Here is a 23,889-nt window from a genome sequence, read left to right as displayed (position 1 = left end):
TGAATCATAACTGACTTTGAGAAAATATTTTCCATATATGAAAAATTAGCCTGAGCTGAAAATTCAGAAAATATCTGAAGATGTGTTTACTCCTATATGTAAAGTGCAGATTTATTACGTATCAGAACTAATGGTCAGAGTTAAACTTCCTGGTACAGTTAATTAAATCTTGTTAATATACTCACATATTATAGACCTAAAAGAAAGGAATCTGATTTATTTGCTCCATGAATATAAGCCTAACTTCTTTGACAATACTAATGTTTACTATTCCATATGTATTAAGTTGAGAGGGATAATATAACAAAATACCCAGACTAAGAGATGTGAAGAGTTGAAGACAAGGATCAAAGTGTAAACAGATTTCATTTCCCTAGCAGCCTTTCTACTCTACTGTAGCTTCTTTCTGCCCATATCCACTGTACAAACAACCTCAGTATTTTGTCTGTCTCACCAGAATGGCAGCCATGTTAGCATGACCTTTTATGACCTGGTTTTACTTTGATTCTTTGAAGATTGCTTATTTAAATTGGTACACTGAAAATTAGTGTTTTAACACATGAATTCTGTAAAGATAAAGTTCAGCTGGTAGCATAGCATAAGCTCATTTACCATGTATCTAACCACATAATATAAGACAGGGACTATTCCTTTCCAGAGGCTATTCTAAAGAAAGAAAAAATAATAAACTATATAAATCATATGTGGACAATCCTGAAATCATATACATACAAGTAACATTATGCAGACTAAGCAAGTTGTATTTATATATTTTAGAGAGGGGGGGAGAGGGAGGGAGAGAGAGAGAGAGAGAGGGAGGGAGGGGGAGAGGGAGAGAGAGGGAGGGAGGGAGGGGGAGAGGGAGAGAGAGAGAGAGAGAGAGAGAGAGAGAGAGAGAGAGAGAGAGAGAGAGAGAGAGAGTCCACTAATTTTAGCGCAAAGGGGTCATGGAGGGCTGGAGAGAGAAATGAGAAAGAGAAATATATTTCACTATATTTAAATTTCAAAAAATTAAAAAAATATTTAACATAAAATTTAAAACTAAAACCAAAAATGTTTACAGTTTGCTGCGATAAAAGCATGGTAAATTTTCTAACAGGGAAAGGATTTGATAGTATGTAACTGTAGGAAATTATATTAGTAAAACACTGATAAAAGGTATTTCTAAAGAGGCATTTTTAAAAAATAAAATCCTTTAAGATTCTTGAATAGAAAAACACTTGTAAATTGAAAACACAAAAAAATTCTAGCCATGAATATTTTAAATTCAAATCTTTGGATTAGAAATAAATGTAGCTTTTATTTTATTTTATTATCTCTTTGTTTGCTCCTTTGTGGGTTCTTCATGGGTTCTTCTGACTGTCTCATAACCACCTCTTTTCTGGATCAACTCAGCTTCTCCAGCCTCAACTGTCACCAACCGTCTTCTCTTCTCACTCTGCTTTCTCATCTTATTCTTTCATCCACTGGAACCTAAATTATACTACCTATAAATTCTACTCCCATCTCTCAGCCTCTTTGGGTTTTTTATATCCTCTATTTCCAAAATTTCAGGGGAAAACTGACACAGAAGAGCATAGGGTCCTTTAATGGTCCAGGCACACAAAATATTTTATGCTACAAATAAACTTGACAGTATGTTTTAGAGACTGATTCAAAATAAGGTCAGATAAGTGAATAAGGTTCTTCCATGTAACGCCTGATAGGCTTTGACAAAGATTACAGATTTTTCTCAAAGTGATGAGAAGCTATTGGGAGGTTTGATCTGGGCACATCATGTGGGAGGTTTGATCTGAGCACATCATGACCTGACTTTCATGGCCTAGAGTTCCATGGTGGAGCAGCAACAGGGGTCAGAATATAGGCAGGTTAAATATAGGTTGTATAGGCTGTTTGGTGACAAAATCAAAAGCTGCTGATTTAGATTTGAATGTCAGCATGGGAAATGGTGAGATAAAATAGGTTGCGAATATTAATTTGAAGGTAAAGGTGTCAGGATTTTTTACATATTGAGAGGTGAAACTTTTTAAGGTTTTGTTCTAAGAAATTACATAATAGAAATGTTCCCATTCCTGACATAATGTAGACTAAGTAGTTAGGGGGGTAATTTGGATTTTAAAACAAATGTTATAAATGTGTTGAATTTAAGATCCCCATTAGATGCTGAGCAGAAGGAAGACATATAGATTTTCATCAATAGTTCTCTATAAAGAAGGGCCAGACTATAAGTTTGAATATTATCCAAGTGTTGTTACGTTTCCCATGAAGACATCAAGAAATATCTATTCGCTGCAAGACACCAAAGAAAGGATTTCATCTAAGACTGCCCTAGTAAACCAATGAGTTTGTTGAGTGTATTAACAGGAGCATGAGTTTCAGATTATTGGTGGAAGCATAGCCTGGGTGACTCAAAGTTATCAAAAAGTATCCCACCCCAAAGTGAGTAGCAACATCCAAAAGCTGTACCACAAAAGATGCTACAATCCTGTCAATGTTGTGGCCATCAACCACTAACTAAGAAAATGTTGTACAGGCTTGAATATAGTCCTATCTTAGGGAGGCATGTTCTCAATTGAGGTTTTTCTCTTTTCTGGTGATTGTAGCCTGTTTCAAGATGAAATAAAAGAAGCCAAGCCCATTGGCCATGGGTGCCACAGTAGTTTACTTTTATGCAAGCTGATGATCATTCCATTACCAGAAATAATGGTAGTTCATCAAATATAGATGATATTCAAAGTCTTGCTAAGGTTTCACAGGATAAAAATATAGATGGAATACAAGCTCTCTGAAGACTTCACACAAGGACATAATGAGAAGAATAATTTTCAGCAATGTTGTTTTAAGTGTCCAATTAATATAGTGACAGGAAGAAGCAAATGCAAGAATACTGAAGTCAATGGTAATATGTGTGATACCAAGATTTTCAGCAGCCTATACTCCCAAAGAAGTTAACAAAAAATCCAATATTTAATTTAAAATATAAAAAGGTATATTAAATATAGATATAGCAGTGTTAATATCATGTAACTTGTGAATAGCCCAGTCCTTGGAAACAAAATATGTATTTGTGACTATAATAAGGAATTGATTTTAGGATTAAAGGAGAAAGAATTATCATTTCAATGTATTTTGTAGAATATTTATCATGCTTCTTTTTAACACAGCCAGACATAATTCCATAGGAAATCATCAAAAACAAAGTATTAAAATATGGAGGTCTCCAGAGTTTTTAAGGGAAATGTTTCTTGTTGCCTGTCTTAGCACTGAATGTGCATGACTTCAGTTTCTCAATAAAAGCATATTGATGTTGTTGTCATCTCTCCTCTTTCCACAGGTGGGGAAGTCCCATACACAACTCTGGCAACCCGAATGATGATGGGGGCTTGGTGGTTATTTGCTCTGATTGTCATCTCATCTTATACAGCCAACCTTGCCGCTTTCCTCACTATCACCCGCATTGAGAGCTCCATCCAGTAAGTAGGCATAGTTCCAGGTGTCACCAAACCTGACAAATGCTGGGCATGCCACAAGGAAAGCCCTTCTGCACATAAAGGTGCACTACCTTATAATAAATTGTCACTCTCTTTTTGACAAAAAGCTTAATTCTATGATTCTTCAGAATATCAATCCTAAATAATTCATTTTATAAAATGTTGATTATAACTTAAATATTGGTTTCTGTATTTTCCTGGAATAATAACAGATCATCAAAAATTTAACCTTAATAGAGGATAGCTATGTCAGGGCTCGAGAAATTATTCAAAACCATCCTCAACTTCATTTCACAGAGATCTCATATCCTCTATTGACTCTAACATCATTGCACATGCATGGTAACAGACATACATGGATGCAGAAGCATAAAATAAAAATAAGTAAATCTTTAAAACATATACTATGTTGGAGAAGAATTATGAAAAAAACAAAGTATAAATAATTTTAGGAAATAAAAATGCCCTTTTTAAAATAAGTTTGTGCAATCACAGTTGATGATTAAATGACTAAATTTATTCTGTGGGTGAGGGAGTAAGGAGAGAAGAGGAAAATGGAAGGTAAGAAGAGAGAGGGGGAAAGATGATAGCAGGTAACAGAACTTCCATCCTAGTGTCCACATTCTATTTCTTGTCTGCATTAATACCCACATGGCCAACATTGCTGCTCTTTCTCTAGCATCAGTAACAGTGATAGGAAATGGTTTTTAACCATAATGCACTCACTTACAGAAGTCTGTGCTGCAGATCATAAGTGCTTTTCCCATGAGACCTGTAAACCTGAGGCATATTTTGCCTTCATAGTTTCAAACTACAGCAGCTGCAGCATCATACAGTTTCTGCCTAAGTGGGCATAGTGTTCTACACAGTGTATTAAGAAACATTCCCCTGAAGTTGTCTTATTTAACCCCAAACAAAATGGTCTTAATTAAAGGTCAGCATTCATGGCTCAAAAGTGGCCAATTCAAAATGAGTACAACTAGAACTGTAGAAAAAATTCCTGGAGTCAACTTTTCCTTAAAGAAACACACAAAACCTCTTGCCTCAAAGAAATATGTAAATGAACTCTGTTAGTGACCAGAAAGCCATTATAACATAATGCCAAATGAAGAGTTAATTATTTTTAAAGAAGTACGTTGTTTTTCTTCAATCTACAATCTGAAATTGGAGCCCCTAGAAGTTAACTAGCAATACTCACAGGCATTCAATTCCTTTATCCATTTATGAAAATGATACTTCTAATTTCTCTCATCAAGCTATGCTCCTTGAATTGTTTTATAATTGTTGCTTTAGTACAGAGCCTTCATAGTCTCCAAATGTATACCATTTACACCCAGCTCTATGGGTAATACAAATTATAAATGATGCTGAGTAAAATGTGGGAGATTGAATAATAATGAAAACTATTGTAATAGCCTAGGAAGAAAATTGATGAAATTAGTAACATCATAAAAATAATAACCATCATTTAATGATTAGTTATCAGATCCCAGGATCTGTGCTATTATATGCACATTTGGTCATTTAAGGCTCATCACCATCTTCTAAACTCTATACTCTCCATGACACATTTTACAAATAGAAAAACTGAAGAGTAAGTTTCACCTTCTGGAAGTGTCAGGGTAAAAAGCAGACCTTCAGGGTGCTCGGCCCCTGAGCCTCTTTTCCAGGGTATTTTAACCATTCTCATTTCCCTCACTCATACTTTCATGTGTCACCTGTGTTTAGAGAAGGAAATGTCAGTATTAAGGATGAAGATTTATCAGTTACTAAGAATTCAGGCCAAAGGATTTACTTTATAGAATGTTGTACAAACCTCAATTGGTCTGAAGCAGGATCAATAACTTTTGTGTTTAACCAGACTTATTAGCATACACATCAGCATTAGTTATCTGCATCTATGATTACTCGATGCAATTCTGAGCAAGACATTTTGGTATATCCAATCAAAGAAAAATTGAACCTGTTAAAACACAAATTGTGACAGCCTGATATGGATATGCATCATGTATTAATTCCTATAGTTGGATTAGCTAAGACATCTAATACTGCCCATAATGTTTATTAAATATCCCAAAAGGGTTCATTTTGTCAGTCATTTTGTGACTTTGGACAAGCATCTCCTTCTTCCACCTTTCCACTGACCTTCTACCACTGACTCTGTCTTTGCTTCCATGGATTTGACTTTGTACTACAGTAACTGTGCTTCTGTGTTTGGCTCATTTCACTTTTCTTAATGACTTCTAGGCTGACCAACGTGGTAGCAAATAGGAAGTGGAAAAATTGCTTTTCAGGGCAAATTGGAGTCTTATCATTATTAAAATACTTTTAAACATCATTTCTCCCTTGCCTTCTCACCTCCTAATCCTCTCATCTTCTCAGGTACTCCTTTGCTTGTGTGTGTGTGTGTGTGTGTATGCATGTGCATGTGTGTTCATAAATAATGTTATGTGTAGGTATGATTTGGTATTGGATAACCAACTTGTGTGTTCATTGCTAGAGAAGACTTTCTTCTTCTCTCAGAATTTTCAGGCCTGTACCCACCTTGTCCATGTTAGCATGTCTATTGTCATCCTTGTTCAAGCTTGTTTAGCCATGTTGCTGGTATTCCATGAGTACACACCTTTAAAAATATACTCTTATAATAAAGCTCAACTAAAGTGGCACATTTAAATATGTTAAACTTTTGTTTACATTTAATCTTTATATATTTTAAGTAAATGAACATAAATGAATGGTCTTATACTATGTATAATAGTAATTCATAGTAGTAAAATTATTAAGTCTGACACTTATTGAAGACTTACTATGATTCATGTATTAAGTATTTGCAGTTATTATCTCATTTATCCCTCAAAGTACCTATCACAGGGTATTACCATTATTTCCATTTTGTAAATGAAGAAACTGAAGGTTAGAAGATAAATGCTCAGGATTAGTACTAAAGTTGGTTGTCTAACCTTTCTCAACCCATTACCAATCCACAGTCTTGACACTGCAGTTAGTTCCTTATCTAGTTCTGCTTCTCTAGTTTTCTTGACCTACTGTTTTGCTGAGGATGCTGTGATCATGGTCCATGTGTACATCTTTGCATTCAATTGCTCTCAAGTTCCTGCACCAGTTCCTTTTTAGACTACTATAATGGTGGAGGTAGACACCACTTCCAAATCTGTATTCCCTGAAGGTTTCTTCAAAAGTAAAATTTAGTAGGGGAAAATGTAATTTTGCATGATGTTTCCCTCAAGTGCAGTACTACACTCCAAAGTAACTGAGCATCCATTTCCTTTAAATTATTCCTTTCTACTGCCAACAGCTGTTATGAAAACTCTTCAGTGGGTGTAATAAATTTCTACTTCTTCCTAATGCTATCACCAGAGTAATTTGGGAAAGAATCAAAATCAAATAAGTTAGAGCAGTCTAATTCTCTCCCCAAAGTTATAGGGAACTTCAGACTTCATGTCTTACCTTTGTTGGTAAACACAGATGCCTATAACACCGCTTCCGTACAAAGTTCCATCTGTAAGTAATCAGTTTCCTGAGAAGTTCCCACTCTCATTTTCTCCAAGAAAATATACTTTCCACAGCCTCACATGGTGCCATCTTAGGCACTGGTATTCATAAAATTAGCTACTCACTGAATTAAACAGTGAATGTTAGCACTTCTCATTCAGCCCAAATTTGCTATGCCATTGTCCAACATAGACTATGTATGTCTTTATTCTCTCAAGCCAGAGGCTCTTCTCCAGACAGGAATGGGAAGAGAGTAATAGAGTAATGCCACTGACAGACAAAATACAGGTTTTTTTTTTTTTTTTTTTTTTTTTTTTTTTTTTTTTTTGGTTTTTCGAGACAGGGTTTCTCTGTATAGCCCTGGCTGGCCTGGAACTCACTTTGTAGACCAGGCTGGCCTCAAACTCAGAAATCCGCCTGCCTCTGCCTCCTGAGTGCTGGGATTAAAGGCATGCACCACCACACCCGGCTAATACAGGTCTTTTTGAACAGATATTAACTACAATCTAAAATGTGGGAAATGGATTTTTCTTGTAAAAAAAATTACATAAGTTTAGCTGTCCTATCCCTTCAATGACAGGACATGGTAGATTGATGGATAAGATGACTAATTCAGATTCCAAGGGGAAAATATTAATGACCTTCTTCCTTTTAATTGTGGTTGTTGATTGTTTATTTACTTAAAATATGCAATGTAGGGTTGAAGCTGTGGATGGCTTAAGAGTATGTGTTGCTCTTACAGAGGAACCAGGTTCAATTCCCAGCATCACATGCTGGTTCACAATTACCTACAGCTCCAGTTCTGGTGGATCTGATACTCTTTTCTGATACCCATGGCTACCAGACACACATATACTATATATATATATATATATATATATACACAAAGACAAGTCATTAACATTTATAAAAAATTTGAGAGTAGAAAGCTTGATTTTTCCATTGGTAGCCAGACAAAAATGGCAATGGTGAAAGGTAAGGACTGAGACTGTAGCTCAGTAGATCACCTAGTCAACCTGACCCAGATCTTGGGTTCAGTTGCCAGTAACAGACAGAGACACACTCTACAGGGTTATACCACCATCATGTTTGCCTTTACTTTATTGCAGTTTTCCAAAAGCTATTTGTCATTTAACATCAAAATAAGCAGAGCTACAGGAAGTCATAATTGTTCACCTCTACTCTTTTGTAATTGTTCAGTATGACTAATCTTTTTGACCACACTTGAATAATTTTATTCTTATAATTTCACATACAGCACAATAACCTTCTGAATACTTGATGTTTAACCAAACATAATATTGGGTTATTGATTCCCTTGAATCAAATTAATTGAGATAATAGTTCTTCCCAGGACATATAAAAACAACTTTTTTTTAATTAGGTAATTTCCTGAATTACATTTCCAATGCTATCCAAAAAGTCCCCAATACACACCCCCCAGTCCCCCACCCACCTACCCCCACCCCTTGGCCCTGGCATTCCCCTGTACTGGGGCATATAAAGTTGGCAAGTCCAATGGGCCTCTCTTTCCAGTGATGGCCTACTAGGCCATCTTTTGATACAAATGCAGCTAGAGACAAGAGCTCAGGGTTACTGGATAGTTCATAATAATGATCCACCTATGGGGTTGCAGTTCCCTTTAGCTCCTTGGGTACTTTCTCTAGCTCCTCCATTGGGGGCCCTGTGATCCATCCAATAGCTGACTGTGAGCATCCACTTCTGTGTTTGCTAGGCCCTGGCATTGTCTCACAAGAGACAGCTATATCTGGGTCCTTTCATCAAAATCTTGCTAGTGTAAGCAATGGTGTCAGCGTTTGGAAGCTGATTATGGGATGGATCCCTGGATATGGCAGTCTTTAGATGGTCCATCCTTTCTTCACAGCTCCAAACTTTATCTCTGTAACTCTTTCCATGGGTGTTTTGTTCCCAATTCCAAGAAGGGGCACAGTGTCCACTCTTTGGTCTTCGTTCTTCTTGAGTTTCATGCGTTTAACAAATTGTATCTTATATCTTGGGTATCCTAAGTTTTTGGGCTAATATCCACTTATCAGTGAGTACATATTGTGTGAGTTTCTTTGTGAATATGTTACCTCACTCAGAATGATGCCCTCCAGATCCATCCATTTGCCTAGGAATTTCATAAATTCATTCCTTTTAATAGCTGAGTAGTACTCCATTGTGTAAATGTACCACATTTTTTGTATCCATTCCTCTGTTGAGGGGCATCTGGGTTCTTTCCAACTTCTGGCTATTATAAATAAGGCTGCTATGAACATAGTGGAGCATGTGTCCTTCTTACCAGTTGGAACATCTTCTGGATATATGCCCAGGAGAGGTATTGCTGGATCCTCTGGTAGTATTATGTCCAATTTTCTGAGGAACCGCCAAACTGATTTCCAGAGTGGTTGTACCAGCTTGCAATCCCACCAACAATGAAGGAGTGTTCCTCTTTCTCCACATCCTTGCCAGCATCTGCTGTCACCTGAATTTTTGATCTTAGCCATTCTGACTGGTGTGAGGTGGAATCTCAGGGTTGTTTTGATTTGCATTTTCCTGATGACTAAGGATATTAAACATTTTTTCAGGTGCTTCTCTGCCATTCGGTATTCCTCAGGTGAGAATTCTTTGTTCAGTTCTGAGCCCCATTTTTTAACGGGGTTATTTGATTTTCTGGAGTCCACCTTCTTGAGTTCCTTATATATATTGGATATTAGTCCCCTATCTGATTTAGGATAGGTAAAGATCCTTTCCCAATCTGTTGGTGGTCTTTTTGTCTTATTGACGGTGTCTTTTGCCTTGCAGAAGCTTTGCAACTTTATGAGGTCCCATTTATCAATTCTCGATCTTACAGCGCAAGCCTTTGCTGTTCTATTCAGGAATTTTTCCCCTGTACCCATATCTTCGAGGCTTTTCCCTACTTTCTCCTCTATAAGTTTCAGTGTCTCTGGTTTAATGTGGAGTTCCTTAATCCACTTAGATTTGACCTTGGTACAAGAAGATAGGAATGGATCAATTCGCATTCTTCTACATGATAACTGCCAGTTGTGCCAGCACCATTTGTTGAAAATGCTGTCTTTTTTCCACTGGATGGTTTTTGCTCCCTTGTCAAAGATCAAGTGACCATAGGTATGTGGGTTGATCTCAGGGTCTTCAATTCTGTTCCATTGGTCTACTTGTCTGTCGTTATACCAGTACCATGCAGTTTTTATCACAATTGCTCTGTAGTGCAGCTTTAGGTCAGGCATAGTGATTCCTCCAGAGGTTCTTTTATCCTTGAGAAGAGTTTTTGCTATCCTAGGTTTTTTGTTATTCCAGATGAATTTGCAGATTGCCCTTTCCAATTCGTTGAAGAATTGAGTTGGAATTTTGATGGGGATTGCATTGAATCTGTAGATTGCTTTTGGCAAGATAGCCATTTTTACAATGTTGATCCTGCCAATCCATGAGCATGGGAGGTTTTTCCATCTTCTGAGATCTTCTTTAATTTCTTTCTTCAGGGACTTGAAGTTCTTGTCATACAGATCTTTTACTTCCTTAGTTAGAGTCATGCCAAGGTATTTTATATTATTTGTGACTATTGAGAAGGGTGTTGTTTCCCTAATTTCCTTCTCTGCTTGTAAAAACAATTTAAAAGAAGTGATCTGATCATGTCAATGATAAACATGTTTACACCCTCATTAGTACGAATTTATAAATGGAAATTTTTATGTTATAATGGTCTGCATGATGTTTACATGTATACAATTGTCCTGCTACCAATCAAAATGGACCACTGCTCCATCAACACAAAGGTTTTCCCCATCCTACTCCTTTATTTGCCCAGTCACATCCTCCTTTCACCTGCTCACATCCAAGGAAACCTGTGATGTGTTTGCTGATATGTATTGTTTCAGTCACAAGTGCCACTGCCAATCATGTGGCCCAGTTTTCAAGGAAATGTCACTGGGCCTTGTCACTTGATCCTCTAATCCCCTCCAAAGCCAAAAGGTGAGGGGGGAGGCACCATTTCAGCCAAGTCACTGCAATTTAAGCATAAATAGACATTAAAGGAATGACTCATTTGGTGGGTTCACTTTAGTGCTTGACTAACCAGCATCAAATGAAGCTGCTGACAGTGACTGGCAATATCTCTGAGTCAGGTTGTTAGACAAGTACTTCTTAGTAACTCATCATTATCTTCCCTCGTCATAATCAATATCTCAGAGAACACTTCTATGTAGATTTCCCTATATCCACAAATAGATTTAGTGTCTTTCTGTTTCAAACCACTTACACCTGTCTACCAACATCACGCTATGAACTCTGTCTGGCCTTGTACTGGCATGTAGCTCTATTGTTTTATCTTTTTAATTAAAATGCATTTCCTCAAGGGCTGCTTTTAATCACTGTTGTATCAACCTGAGAACGACCTTATGTAGTACCTCATTAAATACTGAGTGGGTAGTAGTTACAAATAATATTCAGCCAATAAATAACCCGAAAAGGATTTCGTGAATTTAGCTTGAGACTGTGGAAGTCTACAGTGTACTTATCAACCACATAAACCACAAAAGAAATATTAAACTCATTCCTTTATGCTGTTATTTCACATAAGAGAAAAACCCTCAAATGATACACTCTCTTGCTTTACACAGTATCTCACCTACTCTCTCTTCAATTGTTCTGTAGAAGCCTAGTTCAGAGCTCTCAGTAGGGAATTGCACACTTTATTAGGAACAGCCACTGTCAGGATGGTTGAGGGAAGCTGGGCTTGATTCATTCTGCTTCTATGTTTCATCTCAGTGCAGAATTGTGGAGGCTTAACTCCAGAACTCGTGGGCACTGCAGACACAGGAAGGCATTCATCTTCCAACTCTGTATTGTTCAGAGTTGAGATGGCTTAGTTATCTTGGCATGTAAGTACTACAGTGATGGATGTTTATGTGCATGGAGCTGGATGCCATAGACAGAATTTTATCTTCTAAAATGGAAGCAAAACCTGTGGACCTATGCATTGGTCTTTCAAATGCATCCTTCACTGGGTACTTAATTAAAAACTGTCTCCCACTTTATTTGTCACTCCCAGGAGACTCAATGAGCCCATGCAGGCTCTAATATGATAAATCTCTCTCTCTCTCTCTCTCTCTCTCTCTCTCTCTCTCTCTCTCTCTCTCTCTCTCTCTCTCTCTCTCTCTCTCTCTTCCCCTCTTTCCCTCTCTCTCCCTCTCTCCCTCTCCCCCTTCCTCTCTCTCTATGCCTCTTTCTCTCTCTCTCCCTTCCTCTCTCATACTTACTCTTCTCCACCTCCATGTTCTGTGCCTTCTCTCAGCTTTATCTCTCCCCACTAGAAAATTGTTAAATATTCAAGATATGAATTCCTATCTTTTTTTAATTTTCTTGCTAACTTTCTTTCCTGTGTAAAATCCAATGAAGTATCTCCCTCCCACAAGTTTACATATGTATTTAAAACACTGTGCTTGGTAGTTTACTAGAGCATCAACCTATAAATTAGATGGCATTTCAGTATGGGACATATGTTTGGGAAAAATAATATGGGAAGAACAATGATAGAAATCATCAAGATTAGTGGGAATATAACTCAGTGGTGGAGCACTGGCCTAGTATAGGTTCAATAACTCAAAGAAAAACATCAGAACCTAATGTAGCTGATAGAAGACTCTACTCTGAGACATAGCCTTGTAGAAATCAAGTCTTAACAACTAGAGTGGGCCATCTTGAGAAAGGAACTGTACCTGTTCCCAGGTTGGGAAGAACAACTACACTCCTGCACAAGTCTCCTTATTACTATACTTCCTGTATGTGCTATCCAATTGAAGTTTAGAGAATCAGTTCAGTCTATCCCCTCTTTTTTTGTTGTTGTTGTTTTGGTTTTGGTTTTTGGCTTTGCAAAGGAGAACAAGCTGGTTTAAAGTTTTAGATCTCCCTAGCTCAGGCACAGGTTGTGGGAGGATTTTTTTTTTAAATAGATCAGTCTAATTTATTTTTCTTTCCCTTTTTAACTAAAATAGCTTTATTGATTCCCTATCTCTGTATTGTGTTCCCAGACTATTTACTGTCTCTCTTCTAATTTTTATTGTTTTTCTAAAACTAATTACTAGACTATTTTTACTTATTTACTGCCCACTTCTGCATTTATTACATAGTATCTTAGTACACATCATCTATGTATGCTCCTTTACTTCTGAAAATTATTAAACTTGAAAAAATAATTTAAAAAAATTGACTATGAAGTGTATCTTCAGAGTAGGCCTATCAATATAGTATGGTCAATTCTGCCCTTAGTATTCTATTTTAATAACAGAACTGGAGTCAAAGCCTTGTTCCCTAGGGACATGGACTGATGGTTCATCTATTAACTTAGATGATCAATGAAATAGTGGAGAAAATATTTTGATCCTACCATATCCAAATTCTATCTGAATGTTATAAGTGCTTTTACTGAAATAAAACAAGTGCTTTTCATTTTTTTTAAATTTCAATCACCTTATCACATATATATGTCTCAATTTAGAAACACAAGAAACATAAAAATGCAGGCAGCACAATTCCTTGGAGAATCACTATTTCTACTACAAGGAAGATCACTGAGGATTAGTCATGAAATCCCAAAGAAATAAGCAAATGGTCATAAGAATTTCAAGAAAATTACTGAACACATGGATAAATATAGAATGCATCGAGTTAAACACTAGTAGCTAAAGTATGTAAAGAAGTCAAAATAGGCTATGAAATAAGAAATTAATAAAATACATAAATGCTGGAAAGTTCAAATTGAAATCTTGAAAATGGTGTCTGAATAAATCTGTAAACTGGTTTAAAGTTGTAGATCTACCTCAGCCATTCTCTATGGAGTGCCTCATCAGTTGACTAGGTCAAATGAAAATTAGAATATGAGGTCTTGGAGATGAGTTAAACTATTAAACATTCCAAAAGTGACAAAGATGAAACAGTAAATTATCAACTGAATATATAAGATCAATGAGACAGCATTAAATGACCAAATCTGCCAATAATGAGCATTAAAGAATAAGAAGAACATCAATCTAAAGGTACAGAAAATATACTTAATAAAACCTTAGAGGAACTTTAACTAAGGAGAGAAATAGCCATCTGGATATATGAAGTACTGGACCAAAATGAGTACAATCAGAAAATTACTTCCCAAAGAAAGAACATTGACATCTCTAAGAGAAAGACACCAATCTGACAAAGAGAAATCATCAGAAAACAACTTCTAAAAGACAATGACTTCCACGCCAGGCTATTATAATCAGCAAATCTATACATCATAATTAAAGCAGAAAGAAAACCTTTGTTATAAACATAAATTGAAGTCCTCAATCTTAAGCCAGTTCTACAGAATATACATGATATAATCAAACATACTCAAGATGTACATATCCAAGTAGGAAAAATCAAATACTACTTATTTGTGTGTGATTTAATATTACTCAAAGGACAGCCTAAAGACTCTACAAGAATACTCTTGAAAAGAATACATACATTGAACCATTACAACATACAAAATCAGTAGCTTTACTAGAGTAAAAATAAAGAAAAAACATAAGAAGAAGAAATCATAATATCTATAGCAAACAACAAAAACACTTAGAAAGAAATCTAACCAAGGATATGAGAAAGCTATACAGTAACATTTATATAACATAGAAGATGATGTTTAAAAGATACAAGAAGATGGAAAGATATTCTAAAATAATGAATCTTAAGGACAGGAAAACTAATCGTGGATATAATGCTAAAAGTGCCGTTATCCCAATAAAATTACCAAGGGTATCAATTACAGGAACAGATAAAACAAACTAGTGCACAAGTCATATAAAAGAACAAATAATCCAAATAGCCAATGAAAGAATAAGCAGAAAAATCAATGCTGAAAATGTTATAATAAAGCACAATTTTGGGCTTCAACTTACAGTGCAGTACTATAGTAACAAAAACCTCAGGACACTGACACAAAACAAACCTTTAAGTCAATAGAGTAGAAAAGAAGAGAACAATTCAGGATTAGATACAAACCGCTAGCTCCATGTGATTTTTTCAACAAATTCTTTGAGGAAATATTACCTACTCAACTAATAGTAATAGAAGGGTCAGGCATCGAAACATAGAGTGAACAATCTAATATTGACCCTTGCTAAAATAATTTCAAAATGTATCAAATACCTTATTATGAGTTAAATTCTGAAACAATTATCTATTATTGGAAACTCTTCAGGAGTCTTACTGAAAAGGATTCCAGGAGCTCAGGAAATAATGCTAAGAACTCACAAATAGGGTTGTATAAAATTTAAAAGTTTCTGCATGGCAAGTAATCATTATTCAAGTGAAGAGACAGACTAACAAATGGGAAACAATCTTTGTTATATGGACATCTGATAAAGTACCAATATCTGAGATATAAAAAGAACTCATAAAACCTAGTACCCCAACTAAACAATTTGACCAATGAATAAGCTAATGAAATGATTACATACTTCTCACAAGAAATAGAAATAATCAAAAAACATAACAAATTAAATATTCTTAGTCTTTGAGGAAATGCAAATTAAAATGACTTTCAGATCCTATCAAAGGACTTCCGTTTGAAGGTCTGTCATAAGGAAAATGAGTCACAGTAAATTCTGAGGACATATAGTCACTGCTTTGGTTGATATAAAGTAGTCTTTTCACTATGCACAGCACTATGGAATTTCCTCAAAAAAAAACTAAAAATACACTGTTCTGTTGTGGTGGTGCACACATTTAATCCCACACATGGGAGTCAGAGAAGGCAACGTTGTGAGTTTGATGCCAGCATGCTCTATAGAGCAAGCTCCAGAACAGACAAATAGAGAAGCCCTGTCTAAAGAAAACAAGATAGATGGATGGATAGATAGATAGATAGATAGATAGATAGATGATAGATAGATGATAGATAGATAGATAGATAGATAGATAGATAGATAGATAATAGATGATAGATATACAGATAGATAAAGATAGATAATAGATAGATTATAGGTGATAGAAATTAGATAGATGATAGATTAAATAGATGAATAGATAGATGATAGGAAAGAAGAGAAGAGAAAGGAAAAAAGAGAAGGACTACTAAAAATAAAAGTATCATGCTATAAGCTATAACAAAAGATTCTAGGACAACACATCGCACAGGTCTTTGAATATTTTTTTTAACAATTCAATTCATAAAGACAAGTTATGGAATCATCCAAGTAGTTATCTGTTGTAATGTGGGTAGGGGTGATATCAAAGTTCATGAAGCCTGAAACATAGCCCTATGTACAATGAATGTATGCCAATGGAAAAAATAAGAGGGAGAAAAGGAAAGAAAAGGAAAGGTCAAAGACTTTCATCAGTCACACCTCTGTCTTCTTTTTCTGCTTCTATTTTTAAACTCCCACCTTCTCTACTGGCCTCTCCATCTTGCCAGCAACCTTGGTGTGCTTGCTGTTAGACTCTATTGGTTTGATATTTTTAGTTTCTCCTTGTCCTGTGAGCTAAGCATACTCAATTCATTTTGATGGTTTTATCCTCCTCTCCTACGCACATACAACACTCCTAGTAGACTCCTCATTCTCAAGCACTGATGCTAAGGATGAGGTTGGAAAAGAGCCAGGTGTGGGAGAAAGGCAGGGGACAGGGAAGATGAGGAGCAGGGTCAGCAGCAGTAGGTTCTTTTCCAAGATGTCTGAGGTTTCCATGAGAAAATGCTGCCAGTACTTTAGATTTCCTGTTGAATTTAGTTTGGAGGCACATTGAAGTTTGGGCATTTGAACCTTGCATTTCTAGTACAGCTTCTCAGTAGCCAGATGGATCTGCTATGCCAACATTAGTTGATTGAAAACAAAGTATCACTTAGATGGAATACAATTTCTCTGAATCATTGTTGAAAATACAGATGAGTGTTTTGGAAAAATCCCCAGGCTAACTGCATTGAGAAGGACTACATATTTTGGCAGTAGAGAATTTTAAATTATCACTAGAGTCTTAGTTCTGTGAAGAGGCACCATCTCTGTTTTTGCTTAGATTCACAAACACCCTAACTTGTCATATTACTGTGAGATAATGTTTTATTTTATCTTTTTGTTGGCTACTAAATTAGTTTACAGTTATTTATTTAACTTCTTTCTCCGCAATCTCCACTGACACCCAGACTCATAAAGATTTTGACAATATAATTAATATTTTGAACACCTTTAAAAGATCTATGAAAAAATTACAAATTACTATTGATTGTTCATTTGAATTCTCACTGTATTTTATTGGTACCATTGTTTTATGTAGGATTAGTATGTATTATTGTACCATAGCTTGTTAATAGGCCATGTGCAAGGTGATGATCAATGGTTCAATGTCAGCCTTGAAGGGTATATTGAATAAAGTAGTTTTTCACAAGTCAGCATTGGTCTGGATACTAATTAACATTTCAGTGTTGATTTGAAATATGGAATGGGGAGTGAGCTTATTAAATATGCAGATTACTCTTCATTGAGTAGGGGTGATTATTGACTTGAACCGCACTTTAAGAATTTATGAGGCCCTTGACAAATTAAGCCAGGTGATTATAAGTAAGATGAAGTTTAATGAGGACAAATAAATGATAATTTACTTTGTGTGTGTGTGTCTCTGTGTATGTGTGTAATAGCTTAGATTTAGGGGATGCAGACAGTTTCAGAATAAGCCATCTTATAATCACAAATTTGAACTATGACATTGGTGTTTCTCAAGAAAATGAGACGTTTCCTGTAGTATAAAATTGTCCAACTCCTTCAAAGATTACAGTGGCCTCTTTAATACTTGAGAAAACAATGAGTAGCTAATAGCTTCAAAAAGTGATCAATAGATTCTGGGGATAAGAACTGAATGTCTTAGTCAGGGTTTCTATTCCTGCACAAACATCATGACCAAGAAGCAAGTTGGGAAGGAAAGGGTTTATTGGGCTTACACTTCCATACTGCTGTTCATCACCAAGGAAGTCAGGACTGGAACTCAAGCAGGTCAGGAAGCAGGAGCTGATGCAGAGGCCAGGGAGGTATGTTCTTTACTGACTTGCTTCCCTTGGCTTGCTCAGCCTACTCTCTTATACAACCAAGACTACCAGCCCAGAGATGGTCCCACCTACAAGGGGCCTTTCCTTCTTGATCACTAATTGAGAAAATGCCTTACAGTTGGATCTCATGGAGGCATTTCCTCAACTGAAGCTCCTTTCTCTGTGATAACTCCAGCTGTGTCAAGTTGACACAAAACTAGCCAGTATAATTGACCCCTTGTCAACTTGACACACAAAACACATCACTAGTAAGCCTCAACCCTTACATTCTTATTCATCCCCAAGGTCTAAATAACTTTTAATGTCCCACAGTCTTTACATATTCTTAAATTTTCAATCTCTTTAAAATATCCAACTTTTTTAAAATCCAAAGTCTTTACAATTAAAAGTCTCTTAACTGTGGGCTTCACTAAAAAAGTCTCTTCCTTCAAAAGGGAAAATATCAGGGCACAGTCACAATCAAAAGCAAAAATCAATCTCCAACCGTCCAATGCCTGGGATTCAACTCACGATCTTCTGGGCTCCTCCAAGGGCTTGAGTCACTTCTCCAGCCATGCCCTTTGTAGCACTCATGTCATCCTCTAGGCTCCAGATGCCTGTATTCCACTGCTGCTGCTGCTCTTGGTGGTCATCTCATGGTACTGGCATCTCCAAAACACTGCATGATCCCTTCGGTCCTGGGCCTTCAATTGCAACTGAGGCTGCACCTTCACCAATGGCCTTCCATGGCCTCTCACAGTGCCGAGCCTCAGCTGCTCTGTGTGACCCCTTCATGCCTTCAAAACCAGTACCACCTGGGTGACCCTTACACATTACCAAGTCCCGCTGCTGCAGGAGTACAACCTTGGCTATCTCTGGAACACAGCCTCTTTGTGCTTTCAGAAAACACTTCCCAGAAGATGTCACCTCAACGATGCTGGTCTCTTCTTAATCACCGCTAATTTCTTAGCTCCAGCTAACCAGCATCAATAGTCCCAGTAATGCAAAGGTTTTGCTTTAGTAGTTCTGGTATCTTGTTAATCACAGCTGATTCTTCAGCCCCAGCTAACCAGAACTACAGAATCTTCACAATCAAAACAGCAATGGCCCTGAAAAGAGTCTTTAATTTTCCCTCTGAAATTTCATAAGCCAGACCTCCATCTTCTGCACTGTTCTCAACATTATCTTCCAAGCTCCTACACAACATCTGACAGAACTCTTAACAACGAATGGATCTTCAAGCCCAAAGTTCCAAAGTCCTTCCACAGTCCTCCCCAGAACATGGTCAGGTTGTCTCATAAATACCCCACTATGCTGGTACCAATTTGTCTTAGTCGGGGTTTCTATTCCTGCACAATCATCATGACCAAGAAGCAAGTTGGGAAGGAAAGGGTTTATTGGGCTTACACTTCCATACTGTTGTTCATCACCAAGGAAGTCAGGACTGGAACTCAGGCAGGTCAGGAAGCAGGAGTTGATGCAGAGGCCAGGGAGGGATGTTCTTTACTGACTTGCTTCCCCTGGCTTGCTCAGCCTACTCTCTTATACAACCAAGACTACCAGCCCAGAGATGGTCCCACCCACAAGGGGCCTTTCCCCCTTGATCACTAATTGAGAAAATGCCTTACAGTTGGATCTCATGGAGGCATTTCCTCAACTGAAGCTCCTTTCTCTGTGTTAACTCAAGCTGTGTCAAGTTGACACAAAACTAGCCAGTACAACTGAAGGAAGATATTTTTAATCAACAAGAAAAAGACTTCAAGGATGAAAAAGGAACAAAGTATTTACTACCTAAAGAAATACCATGATGTGGGTAAGTGACTAAGGGCAGACTTACAGGCTTCTCTGAAACAGTTTGAGGGTATTCATGAGTCAGGATTTCCTAGTGTTCTGCTTCAGAAATCAAGTCAGTTTCTCTAACAGGTGTGTATGTACCACAAGACACTGATAATACAGTCACTCAGTGCCAGTGCTAGCTCCTCATTGAGCTCTCGTGTGACACTGGGAAATACTTTCTTAACATGGCTTGGAAATGATCCTCTTCTGGGAATGCATGGGAATTAATGAAGTACACATGAATTTTTAAGGATATACAAATTTAAAACTCCATTGATCTGCTTTTTTAAGGTGATGGGTTATGTGAAGATATCATTTTTAGCATAAAAATGACAATCAGCTACCTGTCAATGGTGACATTAATGAAAAGCTAGCCATACAGAAATAGGAAAATTTTATGTTCATTGTTATTAACTTATTTTATTTATTTACATCCCAAAGGTGCCTCCTTCATAGTCCCCCCTCCCAGAGTTATTGACAACCCTCCCCCTGCCTCTGAGAGGGTGGCCCCCACCCACTCACCCACCCCCTCCTCACCCCTACCAGCATCAAGCTTCCACCGGATTCTGGGAGCTCTGAGGGGTCCAGGTCAATGATATTGTTATTCTTTCTATAGAATTTCAATCTCCCCACTCTGAAACCCCCACAATGTGTGTCCTCTACCTTAATCTAATGGTTGTCAGTATCTGTATTTGTCTCAGTCAGTTGCTGATGGAGCCTCCTGGAGAATAGCCATGCTAGCTTCCTGCCTACAAACACCACATGGTCTCAGCAATAGTGTCAGGGTTTGGGTTGTACAAATGGGATGCATCCCAAATTGGGTTGGTCAATGGGTGACCTTTCTTTCAATCTCTGTTCCACTTTTGTCCCTGAATTTCCTTTAGTCAGGAACAACTCTGTTTAAAATCTTTGAAGATGGGTGGGTGGTCCCGTACCTCAACTGGGGGCAATGTGTATCTACTGGAGGTGGTCTCTTGAGGCTCCATCTCCTCCCTCTTGGTCATTTTAGCAAATGTCATCCGCACTGAGTCCTGGTAGCCTCTCACATCCCAGGTTTCTGTGACTTCCCAGAGGTTTCCCACCCCCAACCTCACTACTACATATTTAGATTCATTCTCCTCACCCTTTGGGCTTCTCTTCTGCCTCCCTGATCCTGCCCCCTTTCCTCCCTTCCCCTCCGCAATCCCATCCAGATTCCTTCCTCTGTCTGTCTCCCATGATTCCCTCGTTTCCCCCTTCTAAGTGGGCCTGAGTTATTCATGCTTGGGCTGTTTTTCTTGTTAAGCTTCCTATGGTCTGTGAATTATTCCATGGGTATTCTGAACTTCTTGGATAATATCCACTGATCAGTGAGTATATACCATGAATGTCTTTTGGGTCTAGATTATCTCATTCATGACAATTATGTTCTAGTTCTATCCATTTGCCTGGAAAATTCATGATGTCCTTGTCTTTAATAGATGGATAGTATTCCATTGTGTAAATGAACCACACTGTCTATATCTATCCTTCAGTTGAGGGACATCTGTGTTGCTTCCAGCTTCTGGTTATTAAAAATAAGACTGCTATGAACATAGTGGAACATATATCCTTGTGGTATGGTGGAGCATCTTTTGGGTATATTCCCAGGAGTGATATAGCTGGGTCTTCTGGTAGAACTATTTTCAGTTTATTGAGGAACCTCCAGATTGATTTCCAGAGTGGTTGTACCAGTTTGCAATCCCACCAGCAATTCTCCACACCTCACAGGTATGCACTGTCACCTGAGATTTTTGATCTTATCCATTATGATTGTTGTGTGGTGGAATCTCAGTGTTGTTTTTGATTTGCACTTCCCTAAGGAAATTGACTAAGAATGTTGAACATATCTTTAAGTGCTTCTCTTCCATTCAAGATTCTTCTGTTGAAAATTCTCTGTTTAGCTCTGTACTGTTGGGGCCAGCCTGTGGCTCTCATGTCTGGGTTCGAGCATAGGAGGCATCTTAAAGCTGAAAGAAAAGGAAAACTAGGCAGATGAGAGAGAGATGGAATCAACACAGGATTCTGATCAAGGCTCAAATGTTTAATAATAAAATCTGTGCTTATAAAGAGAGGGAAGCTCATCCCCAGTCAAGCCAAGTTTCTTGTGAAGTTGTCAGAACAGCCTTTTAGCAGAAACCAAATTCACAGTTTCATGATAACTCAGGAAAACCTTGGAGAACCGGTTTGGCCTCAGGCAGGAGGCAGGCAGTGTCACATCAAAGGAGAGGGGTGAGAAGCAGCACAACAGGTGGCTCTGCCTCAGTCTGAACCAGCCTACCTAGGCTGAAGAAGGGTACACTGTACCCTATTTTTAACTGGATTATTTGGGTTTTTCTGTAGTCTAACTTCTTGAGTTCTTTTTGCATTTTGAATATTAGCCCTCTATTGGATGTAGGGTTATGTAAATTGGAAAGGAAGAAGTCAAGGTATCATTATTTGTGGATGATATGATAGTATACATAAGCAATACCAAAAACTCTACCACAGAACTTCTACAGCTGGCAAACAACTTTAGTAAAGTGGCTGGATATAAAAATTAACTCAAATCAGTAGCCTTCCTTATACAAATGATAAATGGGTTGAGAAAGAAAATAGGGGAACAATACTCTTCACAATAGTCACAAATAATATAAAATATCTTAGTGTAACTCTAACCAAACAAGTGAAATATCCATATGACAAGAACTTCAAGTCTTGAAGAAAGAAATCAAAGAATACCTCAGAAGATGGAAAGATCTCCCATGCTCATGCATTGATAGGATTAACATAGTGAAAATGGCCATCCTACCAACACAAATCTAGAGATTCGATGCAATTTCCATCAAAATCCACAATTCTTCACAGACATAAAAAGATTAATTCTCAACTTCATATGGAAAAAAAAACCAGGATAGTGAAAACAATTACTAACAATAAAAGAATCTCTGGTAGAATCACCATTCCTGACCTCAAGCTGAACTACAGAGCAATAGTGATAAAAACCACATGATATTGGTAGTGAGACAGACATATTGGTAAATGGAATAGAATGGAAAGCCCAGAAGTAAACCTACACACCTATTGACAACTGATCTTTGACAAAGATGCCAAAACCATATACCGAGGGTGGGGGTGGGGGAAGCATCTTCAACAAATGGTCTAACTAGTGACCTGCTTGTAAAAGAATTTGAATTGATCTATATCTATCACTTGTACAAAGCTCAAGTCCAAGTTGATCAAGAACCTCCATAGAAAAACAGATACACTAAAGAGAAAGTGGAAAATATCCTCCAATGCTATGGCACAGGGGAAATCTTCCTGACCAGAACACCAATACCTCAGGCTCTAAGATCACTAATTGACAAATGGGACCTCACAAAACAAAAAGCTTCTGCAAGGCAAAGAACACTGTAAATAGGAGAAAACAGCAAACCATAGATTGTGAAAAGGTCCTAATGATCATTCTTCTGTGTTGAGATAAATATCTTTTATTTTTCATGATATATTATAAAGAAAATTGGAGAACCAAGGGATAAGTAACTTGAAAGAATCCCAGCCCTTATCTTAAGAGGTTTTACTTCTGACTGGTCTGGAATTCATGGTGTAGACTGAGCTGGACTTGAACTCACAGAAATGTCCCTGCCTCTGCCTTCCATGAGTCTTGAGATTGATGGCATATGTCACCACATCCAGCCCATTTTATTGTTATCCAATTTTTGTTTTTGCTTTTCTTTTTTTTAATTAGGTATTTATTTCATTTACATTTCTAATACTATGCCAAAAGTCCCCCACAGGCTCCCCCACCTACCCCCCAACCATCCACTTCCACTTCTTGGCCCTGGTATTCCCCTGTACTGAGGCATATAAGGTTTGCATGACCAATGGGCCTCTCTTTCCACTGATGGCCAACTAGGCCATCTTCTGATACATATGCAGCTAGAGACAAGAGCTCCGGGGGTACAGGATAGTACAAATTGTTGTTCCACCTATAGGGTTGCA

General features: G+C 37.4%; 1 protein-coding gene across 5 annotated transcripts in view; it reads left to right on the top strand.

The window, feature by feature from the left end:
* Grid2 (glutamate ionotropic receptor delta type subunit 2) overlaps positions 1-23,889 on the top strand; it is a 1,534,794-nt gene that overhangs the window by 1,186,635 nt on the left and 324,270 nt on the right. For all 5 annotated transcript variants that reach the window (XM_029478539.2, XM_021164478.3, XM_029478538.1 and 2 more), the window contains one exon: positions 3,335-3,473. In XM_029478539.2, coding sequence (XP_029334399.1) covers positions 3,335-3,473 — 139 coding nt within the window. The remainder of the gene's footprint in view (positions 1-3,334; positions 3,474-23,889) is intronic.

Source organism: Mus caroli, unplaced genomic scaffold (assembly GCF_978045245.1).
Source record: "Mus caroli unplaced genomic scaffold, Mus_caroli_1 scaffold_7, whole genome shotgun sequence".
NCBI lineage: Eukaryota > Metazoa > Chordata > Mammalia > Rodentia > Muridae > Mus > Mus caroli.
The sequence above is the reverse complement of the archived record's forward strand: the minus strand, read 5'-3'. Positions and strand labels throughout refer to the sequence as shown.